General features: G+C 47.1%; 2 protein-coding genes across 2 annotated transcripts; both read right to left on the bottom strand.

The window, feature by feature from the left end:
* On the bottom strand, positions 1–3,946 carry LOC119819726 (odorant-binding protein 2a-like). Its single transcript, XM_042055382.1, has 7 exons — positions 3,860–3,946; positions 3,202–3,335; positions 2,900–2,970; positions 2,335–2,445; positions 1,683–1,784; positions 487–599; positions 1–162 (listed from the first exon to the last, which is right to left on the bottom strand). Exons 1-7 carry the CDS (start codon positions 3,944–3,946, stop codon positions 1–3), a joined length of 780 nt encoding a protein of 259 aa, XP_041911316.1.
* A 15,712-nt stretch (positions 3,947–19,658) lies between these two features.
* LOC119819725 (odorant-binding protein 2a-like) lies at positions 19,659–22,400 on the bottom strand. Its single transcript, XM_042055381.1, is given in 7 exon segments — positions 19,659–19,834; positions 20,116–20,217; positions 20,790–20,900; positions 21,358–21,391; positions 21,393–21,429; positions 21,659–21,792; positions 22,314–22,400. Coding segments are annotated over 7 exon segments (681 nt in total).
* Positions 22,401–23,880: the final 1,480 nt, after the last annotated feature.

Here is a 23,880-nt window from a genome sequence, read left to right as displayed (position 1 = left end):
TTAGACAGGAGGGTCACTGAGCTGAGGGGCACTAGCCTGAGTTCCAGCAACCCTCAGCAGAGGTGACATGCTGGACAGCCAGCACCATGGGGTTTGCACTCTGAGGCTGTATTGATCACCTGGGATCGGTACATCTTCTCCCACACTGTGGCCACCATGTCCCTATTGGACAGTGAAACCCCACACCCTTGTCCTTGGAAAAGCAAGGGGAGGCCTGGGGTGGAGTACTGGGGGCGGGGGGCTGTGGCTGCTTCTGTGTTTCCTGAGGGGACATGATAGAGGAGCTACCCACCCTAGCTCCACCCTGTCACTAACCTAAACTTCTCAAGGAGGGGTCTTCCTGGCAGCCCACCAAGTCCTCCTAGACTAGGAGCCCTGTGGTGACATTCAAACTGCCCAAAGCCCTGATGATTCCTCACAGCCCTGCTTCCCCAGGAGCTTCTCAGACGCTCATGATAGGGTCCAGCCTGACAGCCAGTGGCTCACCAGGTGGTGTTCTAGGACCTCACAAGGCTCTCCAGGAAGTCCGATGCTATGCTCCTTGGACACCAGCCCAACAATGTCACTGTACTTTTTCCATGTCTCTGCTGGCAGCAGGGCTTTTCAAACCCACACAAGGCCCTTCACAGAAAGGCTGAGCCAGAGTACTGCTAAAGGGCTTTATTTGGTGTCAGGAGAGGTAGGGGAGGCCAAGGTGGGGAGTTGGTCCGGGAGAGGTGTTGTAAAGGGATGTCACAGTCAGGTTTGGGCAGCAAGGCTTGCTCAGCAGGTGCAGACTTGGGTAGCTGCTATGACAGACAGAAGAGAGATAAGTGTCCGTCCCCCACCCCCATTCTTTAGGATAAACAGTCAGGGAGTCATGGACAGGGACAGCCCAGGGCACATATTGGACAGAGATCTCCTTCCACATGGTTCTGTGAGGTCCCTGCTAGGAGCTGGGGCACTCTGAAGAGATCCCTCACCACTCCCATGAGCAGCCAGGTCTCTGCCAACCTGGAGAGAATGGTAAGAACAGGGCAAAGCAGAGACCAGGGACTAAGAGAGATCACGACAAAAAGGAAGGACTTTCCAGCTGTCCTAAAAACTACACCCAGGGCCACTTCCCCGGGGACAACACCTGTCTGTGGGGATGGGATGAGGACCAGGGCTTCTTCAGCACCACATTCTAGGCTTCTCCACATTCCTACTGGTGAGGGTGGTAGGGGGAGACTTACCCTATTTGCTTTCAGGCACACAGTGCTCTGTAGAAACCAAAAGAAGCCCAGGGGTAAGTAGGGCCCTGTAGAGGACCCCATCACACCTGCGGCCCACACCCTCCCTCAGCCAAGACCTGAGGCAGGGCCTGGCAACCCTGGGAGAGCTGACAGGACCTTGAAGCTGCAATGGAGAAACTAGGGATCCAGAGAGAGCAAGGGAGAGAGTGGACAGAAGCACAGGAGACTTAGAGGTACATAGGGACACCGAGGGACAGAGGCTCAGAATGTGACATTGTGACCCTGAGGAAATGATGGAGATACCACAGAGACACAGGAAACATGGACAGACATGAAACAACAAATAATGGACAATAAGTACAGGCACAGAGAGGACGCAGAAACACACAGACAGACATGGTTTGGGGCCACAGACAGGTAGCAGTGATATAGGAGACACAAGAGAGGCATGGACAGTCCTGTTCTCACCTTTCAACTCTGGGACAAGGAGGTTTTCCTCTTTGAGTCCCTTACGCTGTACAAATTTCTTAAATTCTTCCATGGCCTCTGGGTTTTCCTCAGGGTTTCTCCCTGTGGGGAGGTCGGGCAGGCTTAAGGGGTGGGGCTCAGCTCTGCAGAGAGCCAGAGACATAGAGATGGGAGCATTAACCAGCACAAAGGTGGAGAGAGGACCCTGGTGGTTAACAACAAACTGGGTGTGGACACCCAGACACCGAGGGACCCTCTGTCCCTAGGGAGATCCTCTGCAGACTTGGTTACTCCACATAGCTGTAAGAGCCCTGAATTTCAGTGGCATGAGGCTGTCCCCTGACACTGGAGGATCTCTTCCTACCATATGGGCTTCTGCCAAGACATTCCCTTTGACCTGACCCTTGACTGAGATCCCTGGAAGTGGCATTTGCTGGCTCCAGAGGTGGAGACTGTTCCTGAGTGCTAAGGTCTCCAAAGGCCACAGAAGCCCCAGGCTCAGCCAGTTTTAGCCACTTTTCTCTTCGTATCTCACACATTTCCCAGGCAGCACCCTGGGCACAGCACCAAGAGGCTTCCCAGTCCCCAGTGCCAAGCATGGCTGCTGGAAACAGACACCAGAAACAGGATTGGGGCCTCCATGGCACCTCACCCATGAGCTTTCCCATGGCAAAGAACTTCCCGTGGTAATGGCCTTCACAGTAGAAGATGTAGTGGTCCTTCACCGGCAGCTGTGTGATATAGATGGACTTCTTGCCGTGAACTGCGGGTGAACAGAAATAGATCATAGTGTCTTATCCTTGAGTCTCATTGCAGACCATGTGAGGGAACACCTTGGAACACCTCAGTGGTCACCCAGGAGACCTGTCTAGTCTAGCCCTGGCCTTTCCATCTTCTCCATAGTTAGACAGGAGTCCTTTCTTTGAAGCTGTCAAGGCCACCTACGATGTTCAGAGAAGGGGGCTGAGGTTGGACCAGGCCTGAGCATCCATCTCCCTGCCTGGCTTTCTGCTCTTAGCATGGTTTTCTCATGGGTCAAGAGTTGAGATCTTCGCAGGGGACCAAGAGCCTGTCAGTTGCTAGGGTTGACTACACAATGACCTCTATATCTGGTACGTGGAAAGTGAGTGGATGGTCGGTCCTACAAGCTGGATCAGGCAAGGACCCATCTATTCAAGGGCTGCCACTCCAGGACAACCTAAGACACAGGGACTCACAGGAGGTGAATTTGCCAGGCTCCTTAGTTTTCTTCATCAGAATTTTAATGTCGTGGCACTGATCATTCATCCTGTAAACACAAGTCCACAGTCAGGCTGCTCTCAGCAGCAGAGCAGAGCCTTTCAGCTCTTTTGGTGACTCAGCCCTGGTCAGGTGATCTCCTAAATTCCATGTTACTGCTTTAGAAAACTGCTTGGGACTGTGTTTCCTCAAAGGCAGAAATTTTTAGTTTCCCAAACTCAAAACATGGATAGCAAGGGATTCACAAACAATACAGAGGCACACAGCTGGGGACACGTACCATAATATAATGTTGGCCTCCAGGTCTCCTCCTTCCACGGCTGTCACCTTCACAGGGAAAACCTTTGAGGGTATCTTGTAACTGGGTAGGCTGCCATTGTATATTGTGGCCTTTGGATACCAGGTCCCAGAGTACTGCAGGAGACAAAGCTTTGAACATGCCCAGTCGTGGCCCTAATCCTATCCCAGGCTCCAGCACATGGGCTAGCACCTGAATAGACAATCAGAGCCCAGGCTGCAGCCACTGAGAAGGGCTAACTAACCCTGTTTGTCCCAGAACCTTTGGTCAGAAAACAGAAACCAGCGCTTTAGGCTACCCAACACCATGATGATAGAAAGTGTGTTCTCCCCATCCAGGTATCTTAAACTCTTGAGGCCTACACCTCAGCACTGGATGAACACCCTTGTCCTCGAGGCCTTCTAGCTCTGGGTATCATGTGAACAAGGACCCCTCACCAAAATCTGCTTTCTGTTTTACCCCTATCTTCTGGAGGACGCCAACCTTCTGTTAGAATAGTGGAAGCCCAGTTCTGACTACTCAGTGCAAGGTCAAGTTCAACCTTCAAGGAAACATGCTGCACCTCAGCTCAAATCTACCAGCACCAAGCAGAAGGCCATGCCTTTATCCCACCCCTCCCCATTTACGGTCCCTTCCTCACATCTTCCTGGTCATCTGTTGGAAGTTCTTGGGCCTTCAGGACAGCCACCAGCCCCAGAAGCATGGAGGTCAAGAGCAGGCTCTTCATCTTCAGTAACTAGCTGGGCTCTCACACAAGGCAGGTCACCTGGGGAAGGTCTGCTCTGGCTGCTCACAGGGTGCCCTTTATATCCCCCGTGGCCAGGGATGTGTGCCCACTTGGCACTGACCACGTCCCTCCCGTCCTTGTCTCATGGCCAAATCCACATCCATCATGGAGGTGGAAGATTGTTGTTGTTGGGATCTGATGACAATGAACTCAATGTCACCCACAGACGAAGAAAGACACACAATGCCCTGCAATGTCTGTGCCACCAATACTGTGCTCACAAAGGACCCTGGGAAGATGAGTGAGTCAGGGGCAGTGAGGTTGCTCATTGGGCACGGAGGGAGGGCCAGGATTCACAGCCCTGGCCTCCATCTGCCATGGCTGCCCTGAGCTGTGTCCACTGAGTTCTGGATTCTGACCTCCTGTGCAGAGAATGGGGCTGAGCTACACCACCAGGGACTGTTGCTAGTCCCCAGATGGCTTGGCTGCTGCCCTGGAGGGAGCCCACTTCATTGTCCTTTCCATTCATGGATACCCCAGCTGGACCTTCCCGTAAGTGTGGACACAGACTCCTGACTCTTATCAGTTTGTACATCATCAGGCAGACCCCCTGCCACACTAGGCCACACCATGACCCTGACCCAGCTGTGGGCTCTGCAGGGCACTTCTTACTCTCAGATGCCCTGGTCCTTCTCACTGTCTGGCCAATGCCATCTCCTCAACCACCAGGTAGGGCTCCATTTCCGTAGTTCACATGATTTTAAGTTGACTGCATGAAGAATTCCAGCCACACATGAATATATGGCCCATGAAGGACAGGTAAAGGGGCTTCACCTCTGTGAACTCAGGGGGATACATCTCCAACAAGGCGACTTGACCTTCTGCTCTGCTTGTCATCTGTGGACCTGCTGAGTGGACATTTTGAGAACCAAACCTGCCCATGTAGAACTGAGGTCCACATGTGTTCATTTCTTGCCATCTTGTACCCTGAGGTGGGATGAAGAACCAGCGTCCATCACAGCCTGGCCTGGGCCCACCCCAGTGCTCCTATTGAACTCACTTCCTCTGGAGTCAACAGGTTCCCTCCTTGTTATCTCTGAGCACCCACAGGCTCTCCACAAGTCCAGATCACACTCTTTTTGGGTAAATGATGCAAAAAGCACCATGACTCCATGTGCCAACCTGTGTTCTGAATTCATGATGTCTGCCATGGCTCCAGGCCTTAGCCCATCTTCCTTCCCGGTAGGATCTGTGCCTTCCACTCTCCACTCTGCAGTTCCTGAACTTGGCCCCTGCCCTGAAACCTAGAAGTCTGGAGAAGGATTTCATTTCCTGTGTGGCTGTCTTCACTCCATGGCTCTGGAGACAGGTGCTGGTCCCACAATGGCATCTCTGTGCCTGTCTGGACCAAAGGTGGACGGGCTCAAGTATCCACAAACAATCTTAATGAGCACCCTCTGACTTGCCCTGGCTTATGCTGAGTAGTTGGCACAGCCCAGGTCGTGACCTCACTGTAGAAGTTGTTGAGCAGGAGGCTGACATTCTGCGTGTGAGCCGGGAGGGGCACTTTGGGACCAGAGATTAGAAAACAGGCTATCATTTCCAAATCAAGGCGATGCGTCTCTGAACCTGCTAGCTTGTCCTTCATTAGTGTCTTTGATTCATTCCTCTGAGCACCTCACCACACAGGCACCCGTGTATGATTTCCTGAATCAGAGAACATGTGCCCATGTGATTGACAGAGCAAGGGATGCGGTCAATCTGCTGGAGTTCATTCTAACTTGCCACGTGCCTCTCATTATTCATTTCTCTTGCCTGTGTCTTAGCACCTGATTCATCTCAAGGTTTCCAGTTAGGTTTCTTGGTAAGACGAAATTAAAGTGGCAGCAGATAGCTGCTGTTGCATTTGTGGAATGGACTCTATTTGAATCCTGAAGTGTCAGTGCTGGGGTGGGCTATAGCTGATAGTGGTGATGGCTGAGCCTTAATGTCACCTACCACTGCAGTTGACATTTCTTAACAACAGAGAGACCAGCAGCTTCCCAGTCTAAGCCTGCACTTCCCTTTTGTGTTTCTCTGACCCACAGCCTTGAAGGGCAGGTGTGATGTTGATAACCACACTGTCATGGATGGGTCTGAATCTTCCCCCAAAGATTCGTGTGCAGAAGGCTTAGTCCCAGCTGACAGCCCTATTTGAAGAGACTGCAGACCAAGGCCAGGGTTGGTAGAAATTAGTCATGGAGAACACCTTGTCCTCCTCTCTGCTTCCTTGATGGCATGAGATGTCAGCTGTTCCTCTTAACCCTCTCTGCTATTATGCTCTGAGTCCACAGGCCCTCGGCCATGAGACCAACCCATCGTGGGCAGAACCTCTGACACCAGGAGCCAAAAATAACTCCTTCTTCTTTAAGTTGTCCTCCTGTGTGTTTAAGGCGATGATGAAAACCTGGCTGATACATCATCAGCATGGATGGAAACTGAGAGGATGGTGGACTGGGCTCCCCTGCTTCCCAAGTTCACATGAGATGTCCTACCTGTGACAGTCTCAGGGGAGCCAAGTCCCAATAGCTCCAATGCTAACTTTCTTGTTAAATGACAAAATATGACCTTAAAATATCACCAGATGCCAGGCTTCTGCCTCCAGAACGATCAAGCATATGTTGTAGGTTTTTGGTTTTGTTCTCTTAGCAGTGCTGGGATCTACCCCAGGCCTGGCACAGGCTTTGGTGCACTTTACCACCAAGTTCCATCCGATGTCCACATTTCTGGATTTTAAGGGCTACAACTGCCCTTAAAATCATTCCTAACTGATCAATAGTTACATTACATGCAAATGGTCAAAATCCATCAAACACAGCATAGTGACTAGTACAAATGGCTGAAACCGTATGATAGCTATTGTTGTCTACGAGAAATCTACTTTAAAAGTGCTGATGGAGGTGAACTGGGTGGGAAAGTATACAGTTGCAGTAGGTCAACTTTAATCTAACAAGATGTAACATCAACTGATGTAAAACCTAGAACAAAGCAAAATTAATGGGATAGTGAGGGGCAGCGTACAGGACAGTTATGCCATTCCTTGGAGAGGAGCTGCCATCCCAAAGGTTAACAGAGCAGGCAGTCAACAGGGCAGAGCAATAGAACTTTCTAGCAGAACTAGAAAAATGGTGAGAAAGAGATGGAGAGAGAGATAGAAAGAAATAGAAAAAGAGAGAAATGGAGAGAGAGAGAGAGAGAGAGAGAGAGAGAGAGAGAGAGAGAGAGAGAGATCCACATTTAAGGTTGGAGATGCCACCCCACTCCACCAAAGACTGAAAACCAGCATTGACACCGAAGGCCTCAGCCTTGCTCACCCAGCAGCTGTGAACTCTCCTCACCAACGCAACACTACCCACAGTCCCTTATACAGTCACACAACGTGCAACACAGAGTGCACCTTGTCCTAGTGCTGGATGACCTGGACACACTGCGAGGGACTGAAAGTGTGTGGGAAGTGTCCACCAAGCTCATGGAGCACATACCAGACCCCAGCGCCAGAGGGAGATGGGTATGTTCCTCAACAGACTTCAAAATGCCACAACTCAACTCTGAGCCGTTCATGGACCAAAGAGGAATCCTGCAGGGAAGTGATACATTGAACTCATTGAAAATGAGAAGATGTGGGTCTGTAGCTTAGCTATTTGGTAAGCTGAGGCAGGAGGATGCTGAGTTTGTGGCCTGCTTATGTCACCGAACAACTTCAAGGCCATATAGGTCAAATTAGCAAGACCGTGTATCAAGATCCTGAAAATGAGGGATTGTAGGGATGGGTCATTGGTTAAGAGTACTAACTTCTCTCTCCTCTCTCTCTCTCTCTCTCTCTCTTTCTCTCTCTCTCTCTCTCTCTCCCTCCATCCCTTCCTCCCTCCCTCCCTCCCTCCCCCCTCTTTCTTTCTCCATTTTTCTTCCAGGGTTCTAGTCTCAGCATTCACAATATGGCTCACAGCAGTGTGTAGCTCCAATTCCAAAGGGATCAAATGTGCTCTTCTGTCTTCCACAGAGACTAAGTAAGTACTCAATATGCAAGCAAAACACACACACACACACACACACATATAGATAGATAGATAGATAGATAGATAGATAGATAGATAGATAGATAGATAGATATAGATATAGATAGATAGATATATAAAATGAAGATTTAAAAAATAAAACCGTATTGGAGAACGTCTCAGTTAGGGTTTCCATTGCTGTGAAGAGACACCATGACCACAGCAACTTTTATAAAGGAAAACATTTAGATGCAGCTTGCTTGCAGGCTTAGAAGCTTAGCCCATTGTCATCATGGTGGGCAGCATGATGATCATGCAAGCAGATATGGCACTGGAGAGGTAGCTGAGAGTTCTACATCCAGATCTGCAGGAAGCAGGAAGAGAAAGAGCCGCCAGGTTCTGGGCCTGGGCTAAAGTCAAAGTCCACCCTCCAGTGACATGCTTCTTCCAACAAAGTCAAACCTACTCCAAGAAGGCAACACCTCCTAATCCTTGTGAAATAGTGCCTCTCCCTATGAACCTATGGGGGCTATTTTCATTCAAATTACAACATTTCCCTCCCTGCCCCCCATAGACTTAGATCCATATCATAAAACAAAATGCATTTAGTTCAGTTTCACTAGTTCCTGTAGTCTATCACAGCCTCAACACTGTTAAACACCCACAGTTCAAAGTCTCTGATGCTCATGGCAATCTCTTAACTATAAGCTCTTGTAAAATCAAAATGAAAAAGCAGATCACATCCTTACAACATACAATGACACAGGATATGCATTTCCATTTCAAAGGGAGGGAAGGGAGCATAGTGAGGAAACACTGGGCCAAAGCAAAACTGAAAACCAAGCTTTGAACACCATACCCACCTTTAGTATGTTCAAATTCTTCTATAATGCTTAAAATTTTAAATTTTACAAGGTTTTCATTTTTGTTCTTAGGTTTATGTCAAGCTAATTAATTTTTTAGATATAAAAATTTATGTTGACGAGTGTTTGCCTATATATGTGCATGTGTACACATGCACCACCTGTGTTTCTGGTTCCCGTGAGGTCAGAAGAAGGCATCAGATCCCCTAGAACTGGAGCTATAGATGATTGTAAGCCAGTGTGTGGGTACTGGGATCTGAACCCAGGTCCTCTGCAAGAGCAGCAAGTGTTCTTAGCTTCTGAGCTATCTCTTCAGCACCCCACAAGGTCATATTTGAGGAAATTATGAAAGGGTAGATTTTGAAATATACTGCAAAATTCTATAAAATCGAGAAGATCTGTATAGATTCTCCACCCACAGGACCTACCCAAGCTAAATCAAGAGGAAATGCACTACTGTAATGGATCTATATTGGGCAACAACGTTAAAGTACTGATAATCTTCCAACAAAGAAGAGCCCAGGAGAGGATGGAGTCACTGCTAAATTCTACAACAAACTTAAAAGAATCAGCACCAGTGCTCTACAGACTATACCGTAAGAGAAGGACTTCTGCCACCTTCATTTTGTAAACCAAGAACATTTGATATTCAAAGATTGTAAGTAGAAAACTATAGATAAATTTCTCTGTTGACCACAGATGCAAAAATTCTCAATAAAATTCTTGCAAACTGAACACAGCAACATTGGGTGGTCAGGCAGCATGACCAAGCTGGTTTCTTTCTAGGAAAGCAAGAGAATGCACAAATTAGTAATTGCAGCCCAAACCCAAACTCTAGACAGATGTCGTCTGATCATTTCAGTAGGTGATGATTGACTTTCAACAAAGCCAACATTGTTCTAATCAGGGAAGAGCTGAAGTGCTCTTATTCAATACAGTGCTTGAAGTCTTAGCCATAGCAATAAGGCTGGCAAAGAAATGGAGTCTATCAATAAGAAAGGATCAAATTCAGTTATCCTTATACTCACATTACTTTACTTTTTTACTAAATTAAATAGAAAACTCTGAGATCTGATTTAAAAAACATTCAGCAAAATAGTAGAATATAAAATCAACCTGAAAAATTATTAGCTTTTCTAAATTGAATAATGATAACAGGGAGGTAAATGTGAGGCAGGGAGGAAGCGGAAATTTTTAATAATAAAGAAATAAATAAAGAAATTGAATAATAATAACAAGCATGCTGAGAGACCATGAAAATGTCCAAATCATATCAGCCAAAAAGAGGAAGAAAAAAGAAGAGGAGGAGGAAGGGGAGGAGAAGAAATATTCCATTTCTACAGAAACAACAAAGCATGGAAGAACCTGGATAACACAATAGCAGAAGGAACACTATGTCCATGGATTAGGGGAATCAATATTGTGAAAACGACCATATTGCCAACAGCCGGCTTAGGCTCCAATACAAATTTCTGTCAAAAGTCTAATGTCACTGTAGGAGGAAGGCTGCTTGTTTGTCCCAACCACCCTGAACTGAAATAATCACACAGAAATTGTATTCATTACATCACTGCTTGGCACATTAGCTCTAACTTCTTATTGGCTAACTCTTACATCTTAATTTAACCCATTTCTATTAATCTGTGTATTTTCACGAGGTTGTGGCCTACCAGCAAAGTTCCAGCATGTTTCCCTCTGTCTTGTTTTCCCAGAATTTCGTTTAGTTTTCCCGGTCTAGCTCTGTTCTTCTATAGCTCTGCTATAGGCCCAAAGCAGTTCCTTTATTAACCAATGAAAGCTGCACATTGACAGGAGAACCTCCTATACCATGTCACAGAAATAGATAATTAATCCTAAAACTCATTTGTGAGCCCCCAAAGCCCTGAATAGCTAGAGTCATCCTGGGCAGAAACAGCAATGCTGGGGATGTTGTAGCACATGGTTTTAAACTATACTACAGAGCTGCAGTAACAAAAATAGCATGGTATAGCACAGAAGCAGGCACACCAGTCAGTGTGGCAGAATACAGGGCACAGACTCAAACACACATAGCTGCGGCCGCCCGACTTTAGACAAAAGTGCTCAGAGCACACAGTGGGGAAGAGACAGACATCTATTCGTCAGCTGTGCTGGGGACACTGATACCCACACACAGGAGATGAAGCTAGACCTCGGCTATTGCCCTGTGCAAACACAATCTGAATGGGACACAGACCTTAATGCACGACCTGAAACTGCTGGCTGGGGGGGGGGGTGTTAAAACACTTCAAGACACAGGATACAGGCAGAGAAAAGGACTTTCTGGATCGGACTGAAATTGCATAGGAAATAATCCCAAGAGAAAAGGAACCATGTGAAATTAAAATATTCTTTCTGCACAGCCAAGGAAATAATCAACAGAGTTAAGAGACGGTCACTGAAGGGGAGGAATCTTTCCAGCTATACAACCAACAGGGGAATGACATACAGTACGTAAAATACTCAAAACATTTATTACCAAACAACTTATCCAACCAATAAATGAGCAGATGGATGTAGAAGGAAGCAGCGGCGTGGCTGAGTTCCCGCCGCCCAGTTCCCAGCAACCGGCTAGCTTTATACCCGAAATAATTACACGGAAACTGTATTCTTTTAAAACACTGCCTGGCCCATAGTTTCAGCCTATTGGTTAATTCTCACATCTTCCTTTAACCCATATTTAGTAATCTGGGTAGCACCACGAGTTGTGGCTTACCAGGAGAGATCTTAACCTGCGTCCATCTCGGAGAGGAGCAGCATGGAGACTCCTATGGAGACTGCCTGAAGCGTCTCCACAACTCTACTTCCTTGTTCCCACAATTCTGTTCTGTCTACTCCACCTACCTAATTTTCTGTTCTTAAAGGGCCAAGGCAGTTTTCTTTATTAATTAACCAATGAAAGAAACATAGACAGATAACTCTCCTCCATCATTTCCCCTTTTTCTGTTTAAACAAAAAAGAAAGGCTTCAACTTTAACATAGCAAAATTACATATAACAAAACAGTTATCAAGCAAGTATTACAGCTACAATATTTAAATCTATTTTATCTTTTATCATAACTAAGGAAAGCTATAACTATCTATTTATTCTTCAACTCCATCAAAGACTCCAGAAGGATATAATGCTACCTAAGTAAACAAGAAATAAGTAACTTATAAAACTCTAGAAATGACAGAGACAACTCGCTGCCTGGACAGTCACCCAAAGTTCCTCTGTACCGTTGGGGCATCCATCTTCGGGCTTCAGGCCCACAGTATCCAGCAGACAATTCCATGAAGCAGAAAAATTCCAAAGACAGTTCAGTCACTTTCTGCTGTGTCCTGCAGAACGTCTCGCAGACTCTTTCACGAATCAGGAACCCTGAGAGACCATCTCACCTTTAGGCAAGTTTAGCAGTCCTCTTTCTGTGGGTTCCTTGTGTCCAGTTTATGCAACAGTCCAGGCAAGAGCAGTTTCTTGCCCAAATGGCTAACAAACTCCATAAGTAGCCTCTTCGATGCCCATCCTCCTCTCGAAGTAGATTGGTGCTGCCAGGAGCAGATGTGTCTCATTGTCATGAAAAACCCTAAGTTATTAAAACATTAAATGCCATATTCTGCAGTCTTTGAAAGATATGAAGAATGTCTATCTAACTGAAATATGTCTCTACATATCTAGAAAATCTAATAACATGACTACAAGCTTAACTATTATCAATGATTATCCATTAACAACCTATATTTCCTAATTATACATTACAGTTTTTAAAATGAACTACAATCACAATAGCTTAATCAAGATAAGAAATACATATACATATAACAAAATTGACCTTAAAATCTATACCAATGCAAATTCATATCTATATCATCTCCCCCTTTAAATGTAAAAGAACATTTATAAGCAATATTTGGGAAAAGGGGCGCAGTTTTTTCTCTCCAAACTGCTTCCTGCTGAATGGGGGCGTTGTTATTTAGGTCTTTCATGGTATAACCTGTGTGCTAGGTTCCTCTCAGTTGGCAGTTGAGTGAAGTAATTTTTTGAAGATATTCACAGCAACCTTTCAGGAGGGCGTGGTCTATCATACCATATTGGGATAGAAGCAATCCACAGAGTCTCGTCCTCTGTGAAAACAAAAGAAGAAACTCTTTTCCAAAGCATCATGTTCTTAGATCCAAATCCTGAAGTCATACCATTAAGATGTCCATTTTGGTCTAGCCTGGCAGCCCATATAATGAAATGTCTCTCTGTACTTAGCTCCTTTACAGTCAAAAAAATCAAAGAAAACACAACAAAATACATAATCCAGACTCTCTGTGAATTTTCCATTTTTACGTGGCTTATTTTTACTCTATCACTTTACTTCTTTTAATCTATAACTATCTGTACTCTGTCTCTTTAAAGACTTTAACCTTTTTTTTTAAGGCATTAACTTTATTCTCTATATTTTCTTTTTCTCTCTTTTAAGCCTACGTGAGCCATTTAAAGGCCTTCTATGTCTGAATCTTTTCTATTGTGAATCTGTAATTTTTTACTATCCAGGAGCATTTCTTAAAAGGTTAACCACTTCTTAAAATAATACGGTACTGCCTGTTTATAGCCAAGTCTAAACCTTAACTGCGCTGTTATCATGGTAATTACGATAGTTCCTGCCTGAGGTCAGCACAATTCAACATGGCTGAGCAGAGCCAAAGCCGTTCCTGCCTCAGTCATTTGGTGCCCCTGAGCCGCACACAGTTCCAGGCACACAGCAGTCGACATTGGAGCCGCACTCAGCAGTTTAATTCTGAGACTGAGCGTGCAGCACAGAAACTCTTTTAATCCAAGTTACAGCCAAATCTGACGTAAAGAGCAGTCTGAAAACACCTCTCTCTCTATGGCAGCAGGAATCCGCAAATGCTGTCCTGCTCGCCTAAGCCTGATTCCGCCATCTGCCCAGGTGCAGGAAGGGAGCAGTGAGCCATTGGCATGGTCTCAGAGAACTTTCTTTCCGATCCCAAGCGGGCAAGGTTTTTAAGTGGATTTAGTCACCACGTTGGAGCGCCAATCTGTAGTGGGAAGCGGCGACGTGGCTGAGTTCCCGCCGCCCAGTTCCCAGCAACCGGCTAGCTTTATACCCGAAATAATTACACGGAAACTGTATTCTTTTAAAACACTGCCTGGCCCATAGTTTCAGCCTCTTATTGGTTAATTCTCACATCTTCCTTTAACCCATATTTAGTAATCTGGGTAGCACCACGAGTTGTGGCTTACCAGGAGAGATCTTAACCTGCGTCCATCTCGGAGAGGAGCAGCATGGAGACTCCTATGGAGACTGCCTGAAGCGTCTCCACAACTCTACTTCCTTGTTCCCACAATTCTGTTCTGTCTACTCCACCTACCTAATTTTCTGTTCTTAAAGGGCCAAGGCAGTTTTCTTTATTAATTAACCAATGAAAGAAACATAGACAGATAACTCTCCTCCATCAGATGGATTGAACAATGAGTTTCTAAAATGGTAGAATAAATCATCAACAGTATGTGAAATAGTGTTTTACCCTGTTTACCATCAGGGAAACACAAATAAACACAACAGTGAGGTTTGTTCCCCTCACTCAGTTCAGAATGGCAGGTGTAGAGAAGACAAGTACCCAAAAATTCTGGGATGGTGCAGGGAAAATAAACCCTAACACATTGTTTATGGGGACAGAAACCAGAGAAGCCACTACAAAAACTAGTTTGGAGGTTCCTCAGAAAACTAAAAATAGAACCAGAAAATGATCCAGCTCCAGCAAGCACCCCCAAATTTATACCCAAAAGATTCTAGTCATTGTAGCTCAGGGAAACCTGCACATGTGTGTTGATTGCCATGTTGTTCACACAGCCGAGATGCAGAATCAGCCTAGATACCCACAGAAGGCTGAGATGCGCAGATACAGAAAATGCCATGAATGAACACTGGAGTTTTGTTCAGTCATAAAGCAAAAGGCAGTTTGCAGGGAAAGAGAGGCAGGAAGAATGAGGTAGGAGGGCTGATGCAGACAGGGCTTTGTTCTGGAGAGAGGACAATGCTTCAGGCCTGGACAAAGATGAGCTGGGTGTGGTGTTGCGTGCCTTTAATCCCAGTGTCCCAGAGGCAGAGGCAGTGGTAGAGGCAGGTCGATCTCTATAATTTTAAGGCCAGAAGTCAACCTCAGTATTCCTTCCTCATGATGCGGGTCCACCTTGTTATTTTTGAGACAAGGTCTCTTCTCTGACTTGGCACTCAGCAGTTAGGGTAGCTAGCCAATGAGTCCCTCCCAGTGCTGGGATTACAAGTACCCCTCCAGGCCTTGAGATTTTATAAGGGACACATATATACATATGCATAAAATTTTATGTAGAGACACACATAACAAAAAAATCATATTTTATGTGCACTGTTAACTTTTCAGGTCTTTAAGAGGATCACAAATAATTTAAATTATTGTTTTGGGCTAGATTTATTATTATTTCATTCAGTTTTTGAGATTATACTATAAGTACATCATTTCCCCCCTCCCTCCAAACATATAGCCCTGCTTGCTCTTTTTCAAATTCACAGCCTCTTTTTCCATTAAGTGTGTATATATGATCCCGCCTCTCTTTTCCTGCAAACTACCTTTTGCTTTATTATTCAACAAACAAATGACTGTTCACACATGTCATTTTTTATCTGTTTATCTCATCTGTCACATGTATATATGTATAATATATATAATATAGGAATATATATTATATAGGTACATAGGTACAACCTGTTCAGCTTACATTCTGTTAATTGATTGTGTGTTTTCGGGGCTGACCATGTAATATTAAATAACCAGTCGGTGTAGTCTTCCCTGGGGAAGACTATTTCTCCTGTTCCCAGCATCCCCTCATTCCTGTAGTTCTTGAGGTCTCTTCTTGTCTGTTCCCCAACCACCTTAGCTTGTCTATTGCTGTTGTCCTTCAACTCATGGTTAGGCCGCCATGCTGCTGAGACTTTATGGGGAAGCTTCTGATACCTCTAGGAGACACAATCTCATAACAAACTCCCTGACTGGCTCATAAATTCGGGGCTGGAATCTTTAATATCTATTTTGAGACATAATTTGAGAGCTATCAAGACAGTATTTATAGCAAAACTAAAGAGCAACTCTCCATTGAGAACTGGGATGTTCTATTTTTTCCCTGAGTGTCTCTCTCTTTACCTGTGTTTATACCAAAGGTTTCATGTTCATATAGTAAACTGTGACTCTCTTCTTTGAGATGGCCATGTCCCCAAATCTGGAGTTCCTGCACACTCTTTTTGAACTTTCTCTTTGAGCCAGTCACCAACTCTGCCTCATACAGGTTCATCCCGAAATTCTTCTCTGCACTGAAGCCAAAACCTGTGTTTGGCCTGAGTCAGGGACTCCAGATAGAGGGAGCACTCAGAGTGCCCTGGGTGGCAGCACAGAGCAGTGCAGAACCCCATCTCTGCCATGATGCTCTATGTGATTCTAGCCTCCTGGTATGTCTCTTGTCATCTGTAGCTTTGATCTCTCAACTAATACCCCCCCCCCCAAAAAAAGCATTTACAAGTAATCTAGTGAAAATACCTCTAATGATCATTTACTTTTGAGAAAGTTATTTGACTGGACAGTGGTGGTGCACACCTTTAAACCCAGCACTTGGGAGGCAGAGGAAGGCAGATCTTTATGAGTTTGTGGCCAGCCTGGTCTACAAACTGAGTTCCAGGACAGCCATTGCTGTTACACAGAGAAATCCTGTCTCAAAAAACTGGAAAAAAAAGAAAAAAAGCAAGTTAGTTCGCTATTACATGTTTGTTCTGCTGGTTATGTTGAATATTTTTCCTGTAGCGCTAAACTGTTCCCTATTGACATTCGTCAGACGTAAAGCTTCAAACAGCCTGGCATGCAGTGCTCAGATGCTAAACACCATCCACAGGACAGACAGAATTAACTGAGTAGCACCCTCCAGGTGGGAGCTGTGGTTGTCCATTCCGTTGTCAGCCTGATGGAAATCATCAGGAAGAAGGGCTGAGCACGCCTGTGGGGATTGTCTTGTTTAGGTTTGCTGAGGTGAATTTAACTGTCCACTGTGGGTGGATCCATTCTCAGATATATATATATATATATATATATATATATATATATATATATATAGCGCTGAACACAAACATTCATCAACCTATGCTGTTTTAATTTTATATCACATTTTATTATTATTTTCTTTGCATGGGTGTGTTTGTGCCTGTGTCTGTGCGTGTGCGTGCCGGTGTGTGTGTTCAGATGACACGGTCACCATGTAGAGCTCAGAGGACAACTTGCAGGAATCAAGCCTCTCCTTCCTCATGTGAAAAAGGAGGACTGAACTCAGGGTCAGGCTTGGTGACAAGCTGATTTACCCTGAGTCTTCTGGTTGGCCCAGTCTGTGCTTCATGACTGTGGATTTGATGTGACCAGTTCCCTCTAGCTGCTGCCACCTTGACTTCTTGACAGACTGTGATCTGAAACTGTGAGCCAAACTCCCTCCTTCCTTACTTAAGTCACGATGCCAGAGTATTTTAGCAGAGCACAGAAAACTAACACACTAGTCTGAAGATCCCGGACTTGGGGGCCTCTAGTTGCTTAACTGTGGCAAAGAGAAAGCACCATTGGTACCAGCAGGGTCACTCTGTGAGTGAGAAGCACACTAGATGCACCCACCCTGACCACTTGACTCAATCCCAGAAAGAACCCAGGTAAAACTGGAAAGAATGCTGTGTCCATAAAGCTGTCCTGTGACCTCCACACCTATGCCATAACTTGTGCATTCCTGCATAAACACTGTGGTCTAAACATAACATTTTTAAAGTTCCTTTGGCTCTACCTTGCTATCTGCCCAGCCCCTAACACGTGATCAGAACACCTGAAAAACCTCCGTCCAGGTGAAGAGGGGCCAACAAACCACACACAGCAAACCACAAGTTGGTTGGTTGGTCAGTATGTCTTAAAAAAATGGGTTCCAAGTTCAAAAAAAGGAAGTGGTCCCTGCCCAAATGGAGTCCCTGGTGCTTCCCTTCCAGCAGTAGTGAAGCCCAGGAAGTCAGCAAAGGCTCAGTTGCAGGGCAGCTGGCAGGAGAGGAGGCCTCTCCACTTTGTGTCCTGCTAGGATTCTGCGCATTGCTCCAGGGCACAGTCAAGTCCCTGAGCTTTCACACTCAGTCCAAAGGGTGACAGATCAGTCCCAGTACTCCCCCCCCCCCTGCTGGGGGCGGGGAGCTGTGATACTGTAATGGGTGTGGTGTCAGATTGCAGTCTCTGCATATTTTGGATTCAATTAGAAGTTTTCCTGAACTACTGACTACAAAAGAGAACAACATCAAATTTTTGAATTGGGGTTTATTCTAGGATCCCCAGTTAAAATCCATGCATAGTCCTTGTCTAAATCAAAGAGAGCCTGGTATTTAGGATCAGGCCTGACCGGGCCCTGCCCTCCAGAGTGGCCTGGAGGCTTCAGGCCTCACCTGCACCTGCAGAGCTCACCCTCCTTAGGAATTCCCAAGAGCTCCCAGCAAGAGCTAGGTCCAGAAGGAGAGGAATTCGGAGAGAACAGCAAATCAAGCGGAGTTAGACTGGAGGGTCACTGAGCTGAGGGGCACTAGCCTGAGTTCCAGCAACCCTCAGCAGAGGTGACATGCTGGACAGCCAGCACCATGGGGTTTGCACTCTGAGGCTGTATTGATCACCTGGGGTCGGGACATCTTCTCCCACACTGTGGCCACCATGTCCCTATTGGACAGTGAAACCCTACACCCTTGTCCTTGGAAAAGCAAGGGGAGGCCTGGGGTGGGGAACTGGGCTGTGGCTGCTTCTGTGTTTCCTGAGGGGACATGATAGAGGAGCCACCCACCCTAGCTCCACCCTGTCACTGACCTAAACTTCTCAAGGAGGGGTCTTCCTGGCAGCCCACCAAGTCCTCCTAGACTAGGAGCCCTGTGGTGACAGTCACACTGCCCAAAGCCCTGATGACCCCTAACAACCCTGCTTCCACAGGGGCTTCTTAGACACTCCTGGCAGGGGCCAGCCTGACAGCAAGTGGCTCATCAGGTGGGGCTCTAGGACCTCACATGGCTCTCCAGGAAGTCAGATGCCATGCTCCTTGGGCACCAGCCCATCAATGTCACTGTATGCTTTCCCTTGTCTCTGCTGGCATCAGGGCTTTTCAAACCCACACAAGGCCCTTCACAGACAGGCTGAGCCAGAGTACTGCTAAAGGGTTTTATTTAGTATCAGGTGGGAGAGGGGAGGCCAAAGTGTGGAGGAGGGGCAGTGGGGAGTTTGGTCCAGGAGAGGCGTTGTACAGGGATGTCACAGTCAGGTTTGGGCAGCAAGGCTTGCTCAGCAGGTGCAAACCTGGGTAGCTGCTGTGACAGAGAGAAAAGAGATAAGTTCCCCTCCCCCCCTTATTCTGTAGTAGCAGCAGTCAGGGAGTCATGGACAGAAACGGCCCAGGGCATATATGGGACAGAGATCTCTTTCCCCCTGGTTCCGTGATTTCCCTGCTAGGAGACGGGGCCCTCTGAAGAGATCCCTCACCACTCCCATGAGCAGCCAGGTCTCTACCACCCTGGAGAGAATGGGAAGAACAGGGCAAAGCAGAGATCAGGGACTAGGAAAGATCATGACAAAAAGGAAGGACTTTCCAGCTGTCCTGGAAACTGCACTCAGGGCCACCTCCCCGGTGACAACACCTGTCTGTGGGGATGGGATGAGGACCAGGGCTTCCTGAGACAGGCATTCTAGGCTTTTCCACATTTCTGCAGGTGGGGCATAGTAGGGGGAGACTTACCCTAGTCGCTTTCAGGCACACAGTGCTCTGTAGAAACCAAAAGAAGCCCAGGGGTGAGAAGGGCCCTGTACATGACCCCATCACACCTGCGGCTCAGACCCTCCCTCAGCAAAGACCTGAGGCAGGGCCTGGCAACCCTGGGAGAGCTGACAGGACCTTGAAGCTGCAGTGGAGAAACTAGGGATCCAGAGAGAGCAAGGGAGAGAGTGGACAGAAGCACAGCAGACTTGGAGGTACACAGGGACAGAAGCTCAGAATGTGACATTGTGACCCTGAGGAAATGATGGAGATACCACAGAGACAGAGGGCACATGGACAGACATGAAACAACACATAAGGGACAATAAGACCAGGCACAGAGAGGACGCAAAAGCACTCAGACAGACATGACTTGTGGAAACAGACAGGTAGCAGTGATATAGGGGAAACAAGAGAGGCATGGACAGTCCTGTTCTCACCTTTCAACTCTGGTACAAGGATGTCTTCCTCTTTGAGTCCCTTACGCTGTACAAATTTCTTAAATTCTTTCATGGCCTCTGGGTTTTCCTCAGGGTTTCTCCCTGTGGGGAGGTCGGGCAGGCTTAGGGGGTGGGGCTCAGCTCTGCAGAGAGCCAGAGACACAGGGATGGGAGCATTAACCAGCAGGAAGGTTGAGAGAGGACTCTGGTGGTTAACAACGACCTGGGTGTGGACACCCAGACACCAAGGTACCCTCAGGCCCTAGGGAGAACCTCTGCAGACATACAGGTCACTCCACAGACCTGTAAGAGCCCTGAATCTCAGGGACATGAGGCTGTCCCCTGACCCTGGAGGATCTCTACCTACCATAAAGGCCTCTGCTAAGACATTCCCTTTGACCTGACCCTTGACTGAGATCCCTGGGGGTGGCATTTGCTGGCTCCAGAGGTGGAGACTGTTCCTGAGTGCTCAGGTCTCCAAAGGCCACAAAAGCCCCATGCCCACACAGTTTTAGCCTCTTTTCTCTTTGGAGCTCACGCATTTCCTGGACAGCACCCTGGGCACAGCACCAAGAGGCTTCCCAGCCCGCATTGCTAGGCATGGCTGCTGCCCTTCTCATGGCTGCTAGAAGCAGACACCAGACACAGGACTTGGGGCCTCCGTAGCACCTCACCCATTAGCTTTCCCATTCCAAATAACTTCCCGTGGTGATGAGCTTCACAGTAGAAGATGTAGTGGTCCTTCACCGGCAGCTGTGTGATATAGATGGACTTCTTGCCGTGAACTGCAGGTGAACAGAAATAGCTCTCAGTGTCTTATCCCTGAGTCACCATTGCAGACCATGTGAGGGAACACCTTGGAACACTTCAGTGGTCACCCAGGAGACCTGTCTAGTCTAGCCCTGGCCTTTCCATCTTCTCCATAGTTAGACAGGAGTCTTTTCTTTGAAGCTGTCAAGGCCACCTAAGATGTTCCAAGAAGGGGGCTAATGTTGGACCAGGCCTGAGCATCCATCTCCCTGCCTGGCTTTCTGCTCTTTAGCATGGTTTTCTCATGGGTCAAGAGCTGATATCTAAGACAGGGGACCAAGAGCCTGTCAGTTGCTAGGGTTGAATACACAACAACCTCTATATCTGGTACGTGGAAAGTGAGTGGATGGTCGGTCCTACAAGCTGGACCAGGCAAGGACCCATCTATCCAAGGGCTGCCACTGCAGGACACCCTAAGACACAGGAACTCACAGGAGGTGTATTTGCCAGGCTCCTTAGTTTTTTTTCATCATGATTTTAATGTCTTGGCACTGACCATTCTTCCTGTAAACACAAGTCTACAGTCAGGCTGCTCTCAGCAGCAGAGCGGAGCCTCTCAGCTCTTTTGGTGACTCAGCCCTGGTCAGGTGATCTAAATTCCATGTTACTGCTTTAGGAAATTGCTTGGGAATGTGTCCCCTCAATGGCAGAAATTTTTAGTTTCCCAAACTCAAAACATGGATGGCAAGGGAGACACAAACAACTAGAGAGGCCCACAGCTGGGGACACGTACCAGAATATAATGTCGGCTTCCAGGTCTCCTCCTTCCACGGCTGTCACCTTCACAGGGAAAACCTTTGAGGGTATCTTGTAACTGGGTAGGCTGCCATTGTATATCGTGGCCTTTGGATACCAGGTCCCAGAATACTACAGGAGACAAAGCTTTGAACATGCCCAGTTGTGTCCCTAATCCTATCCCAGGCTCCAGCACATGGGCTAGCATCTGAATAGACACTCAGAGCCCACGCTGCAGCCACTGAGAAGGGCTAACCCTGTTTGTCCCAGAACCTTTGGTCAGAAAACAGAAACCAGCGCTTTAGGCTACTCAAGCCCATGATGATAGAAAGTGTGTGATCCCCATCCAGGTATCTAAACTCTTGAGGCCTACACCTCAGCACTGGATGAATGCCCTTGTCCTCGAGGCCTTCTAGCTCTGGGTATCATGTGAACAAGGACCCCTCACCAAAATCTACTTTCTGTTCTAAACCCCTATCTTCAGGACGATGCCCATCTTCTGTTAGAATAGTGGAAGCCCAGTTCTGACTGCTCAGTGCAAGGTCAAGTTCAACCTTCAAGGAGACATGTTACACCTCAGCTCAAATCTACCAGCACCAAGCACAAGGCCATGCCTTTATCCCACCCCTCCCCATTTACGGTCCCTTCCTCACATCTTCCTGGTCATCTGTTGGAAGTTCTTGGGCCTTCAGAACAGCCACCAGCCCCAGAAGTATGAAGGTCAAGAGCAGGCTCTTCATCTTCAGTCACTAGCTGGGCTCTCACACAAGGCAGGTCACCTGGGGAAGGTCTGCTCTGGATGCTTACAGGGTGCCCTTTATATCCCCCGTGATCAGGGATGTGTGCCCACTTGGCACTGACCACTTCCCTACTGTCCTTCTCTCATGGCCATATCCACATCCATCATGGAGGTGGAAGGTTGTTGTTGTTGGGATCTGATGATAATGAACTCAATGTCACCTACAGATGAAGAAAGACACGCAATGCCCTGCAATGTCTGTGCCACAAATATTTGTGCTCCCAATGGACCCTGGGAAGACGACTGAGTCAGGGGCAGTGAGGTTGCTCATTGTGCAGGGAGGGAGGGCCAAGCTCCCCTCACAGCCCTGGCTTCCATCTGCCATGGCTGCCCTGAGCTGTGTCCACTGAGATCTGGATTCTGACCTCCTGTGCAGAGAATGGGGCTGAGCTACACCACCAGGGACTGTTGCTAGTCCCCAGATGGCTTGGCCGCTGCCCTGGAGGGAGCCCACTTCATTGTTTTTTTCATGCATTGATTCCTCAGCTGGACCTTCCTGTAAGTGGGGACACAGACTCCTGACTCTTGTCAATTTGAACATCATCAGAACAGATCCCCTGCTCTAGGCCTGATTGTGACCCAGCTGTGAGCTCTGCAGGGCACTTCTTACTCTCAGATGTCATGGTCTTTTTCCACTGCCTGGCCAATGCCCATCTCCTCAACCACTAGGTAGGGCTCATTTCCATCGTTCACACGATTTTAAGTTGGCTGCACAAAGAATTCCAGCCACACATGAATATTTGTCCCCCTAAAGGGACAGGTGAAGGGGTTTCATTGCTGTGAGGTCAGGGGAATTCATCTCCAACAAGGTGTCCTGACCTTCTGCTGTTCTTGTCATTCAAGGACCTGCTGAGAGGACATTTTCAGAACCAAATATGCCAGGTAGAACTGAGGTCCACATGTGTTCATTTCTTGCCGTCTTGTGCCCTGAGGTGGGATGAAGAACCAGCGACCATCACAGCCTGACCTGAGCCCACCCCTGTTTTTCTATTGAACTTTGCTCCTCTGGAATTTCATGTGGAGGCTCTCCACATGTAGAAGGAACTGCGGGATGCGTTCCTCTGGCCACCGGCTAGCTTTACCCCAGAATAATTTCACCGAAACTGTATTCATTTAAACACTGTCTGGCCCATTAGTTTTAGCCTCTTATTGGCTAATTCTCATATCTTGCTTTAACCCATATTTAGTAATCTGTGTAGCACCACGAGATGGTAGCTTACCAGGAAAGATCTTAACCTACGTCTGTCTCAAAGAGGAGTGGCATGGCATCTGCCTGAAGCATCTGCCTGACTCTGCTTTCTTTCTCCCACAATTCTGTTCTGTCTACTTTGCCTACCTATGTTCTGACCTATCAGGCCAAGCAGTTTTTTTATTAATTAACCAATGAAACAACAGATATACAGATGACCCTCCTCCATCAT

This window comes from Arvicola amphibius, chromosome 7 (assembly GCF_903992535.2).
Source record: "Arvicola amphibius chromosome 7, mArvAmp1.2, whole genome shotgun sequence".
NCBI classification, from domain to species: domain Eukaryota; kingdom Metazoa; phylum Chordata; class Mammalia; order Rodentia; family Cricetidae; genus Arvicola; species Arvicola amphibius.
Note: the sequence above shows the minus strand (reverse complement) of the source record. Positions and strands in the feature narration are given on the sequence as shown.

What these genes read in the sequence shown, in the direction of transcription:
- LOC119819726 (XM_042055382.1), bottom strand. Translation starts at nt 3,946, where the DNA reads ATGAAGAGCCTGCTCTTGACCTCCATGCTTCTGGGGCTGGTGGCTGTC. An exon ending in CCTTGTCCCAGAGTTGAAAG is followed by an intron (nt 600 to 1,682) that starts GTGAGAACAGGA and finishes GGGTTTGAAAAG; the next exon opens with CCCTGCTGCCAGCAGAGACA. An exon ending in AGGTCCTAGAACACCACCTG is followed by an intron (nt 163 to 486) that starts GTGAGCCACTGG and finishes ACTGTCCAATAG; the next exon opens with GGACATGGTGGCCACAGTGT.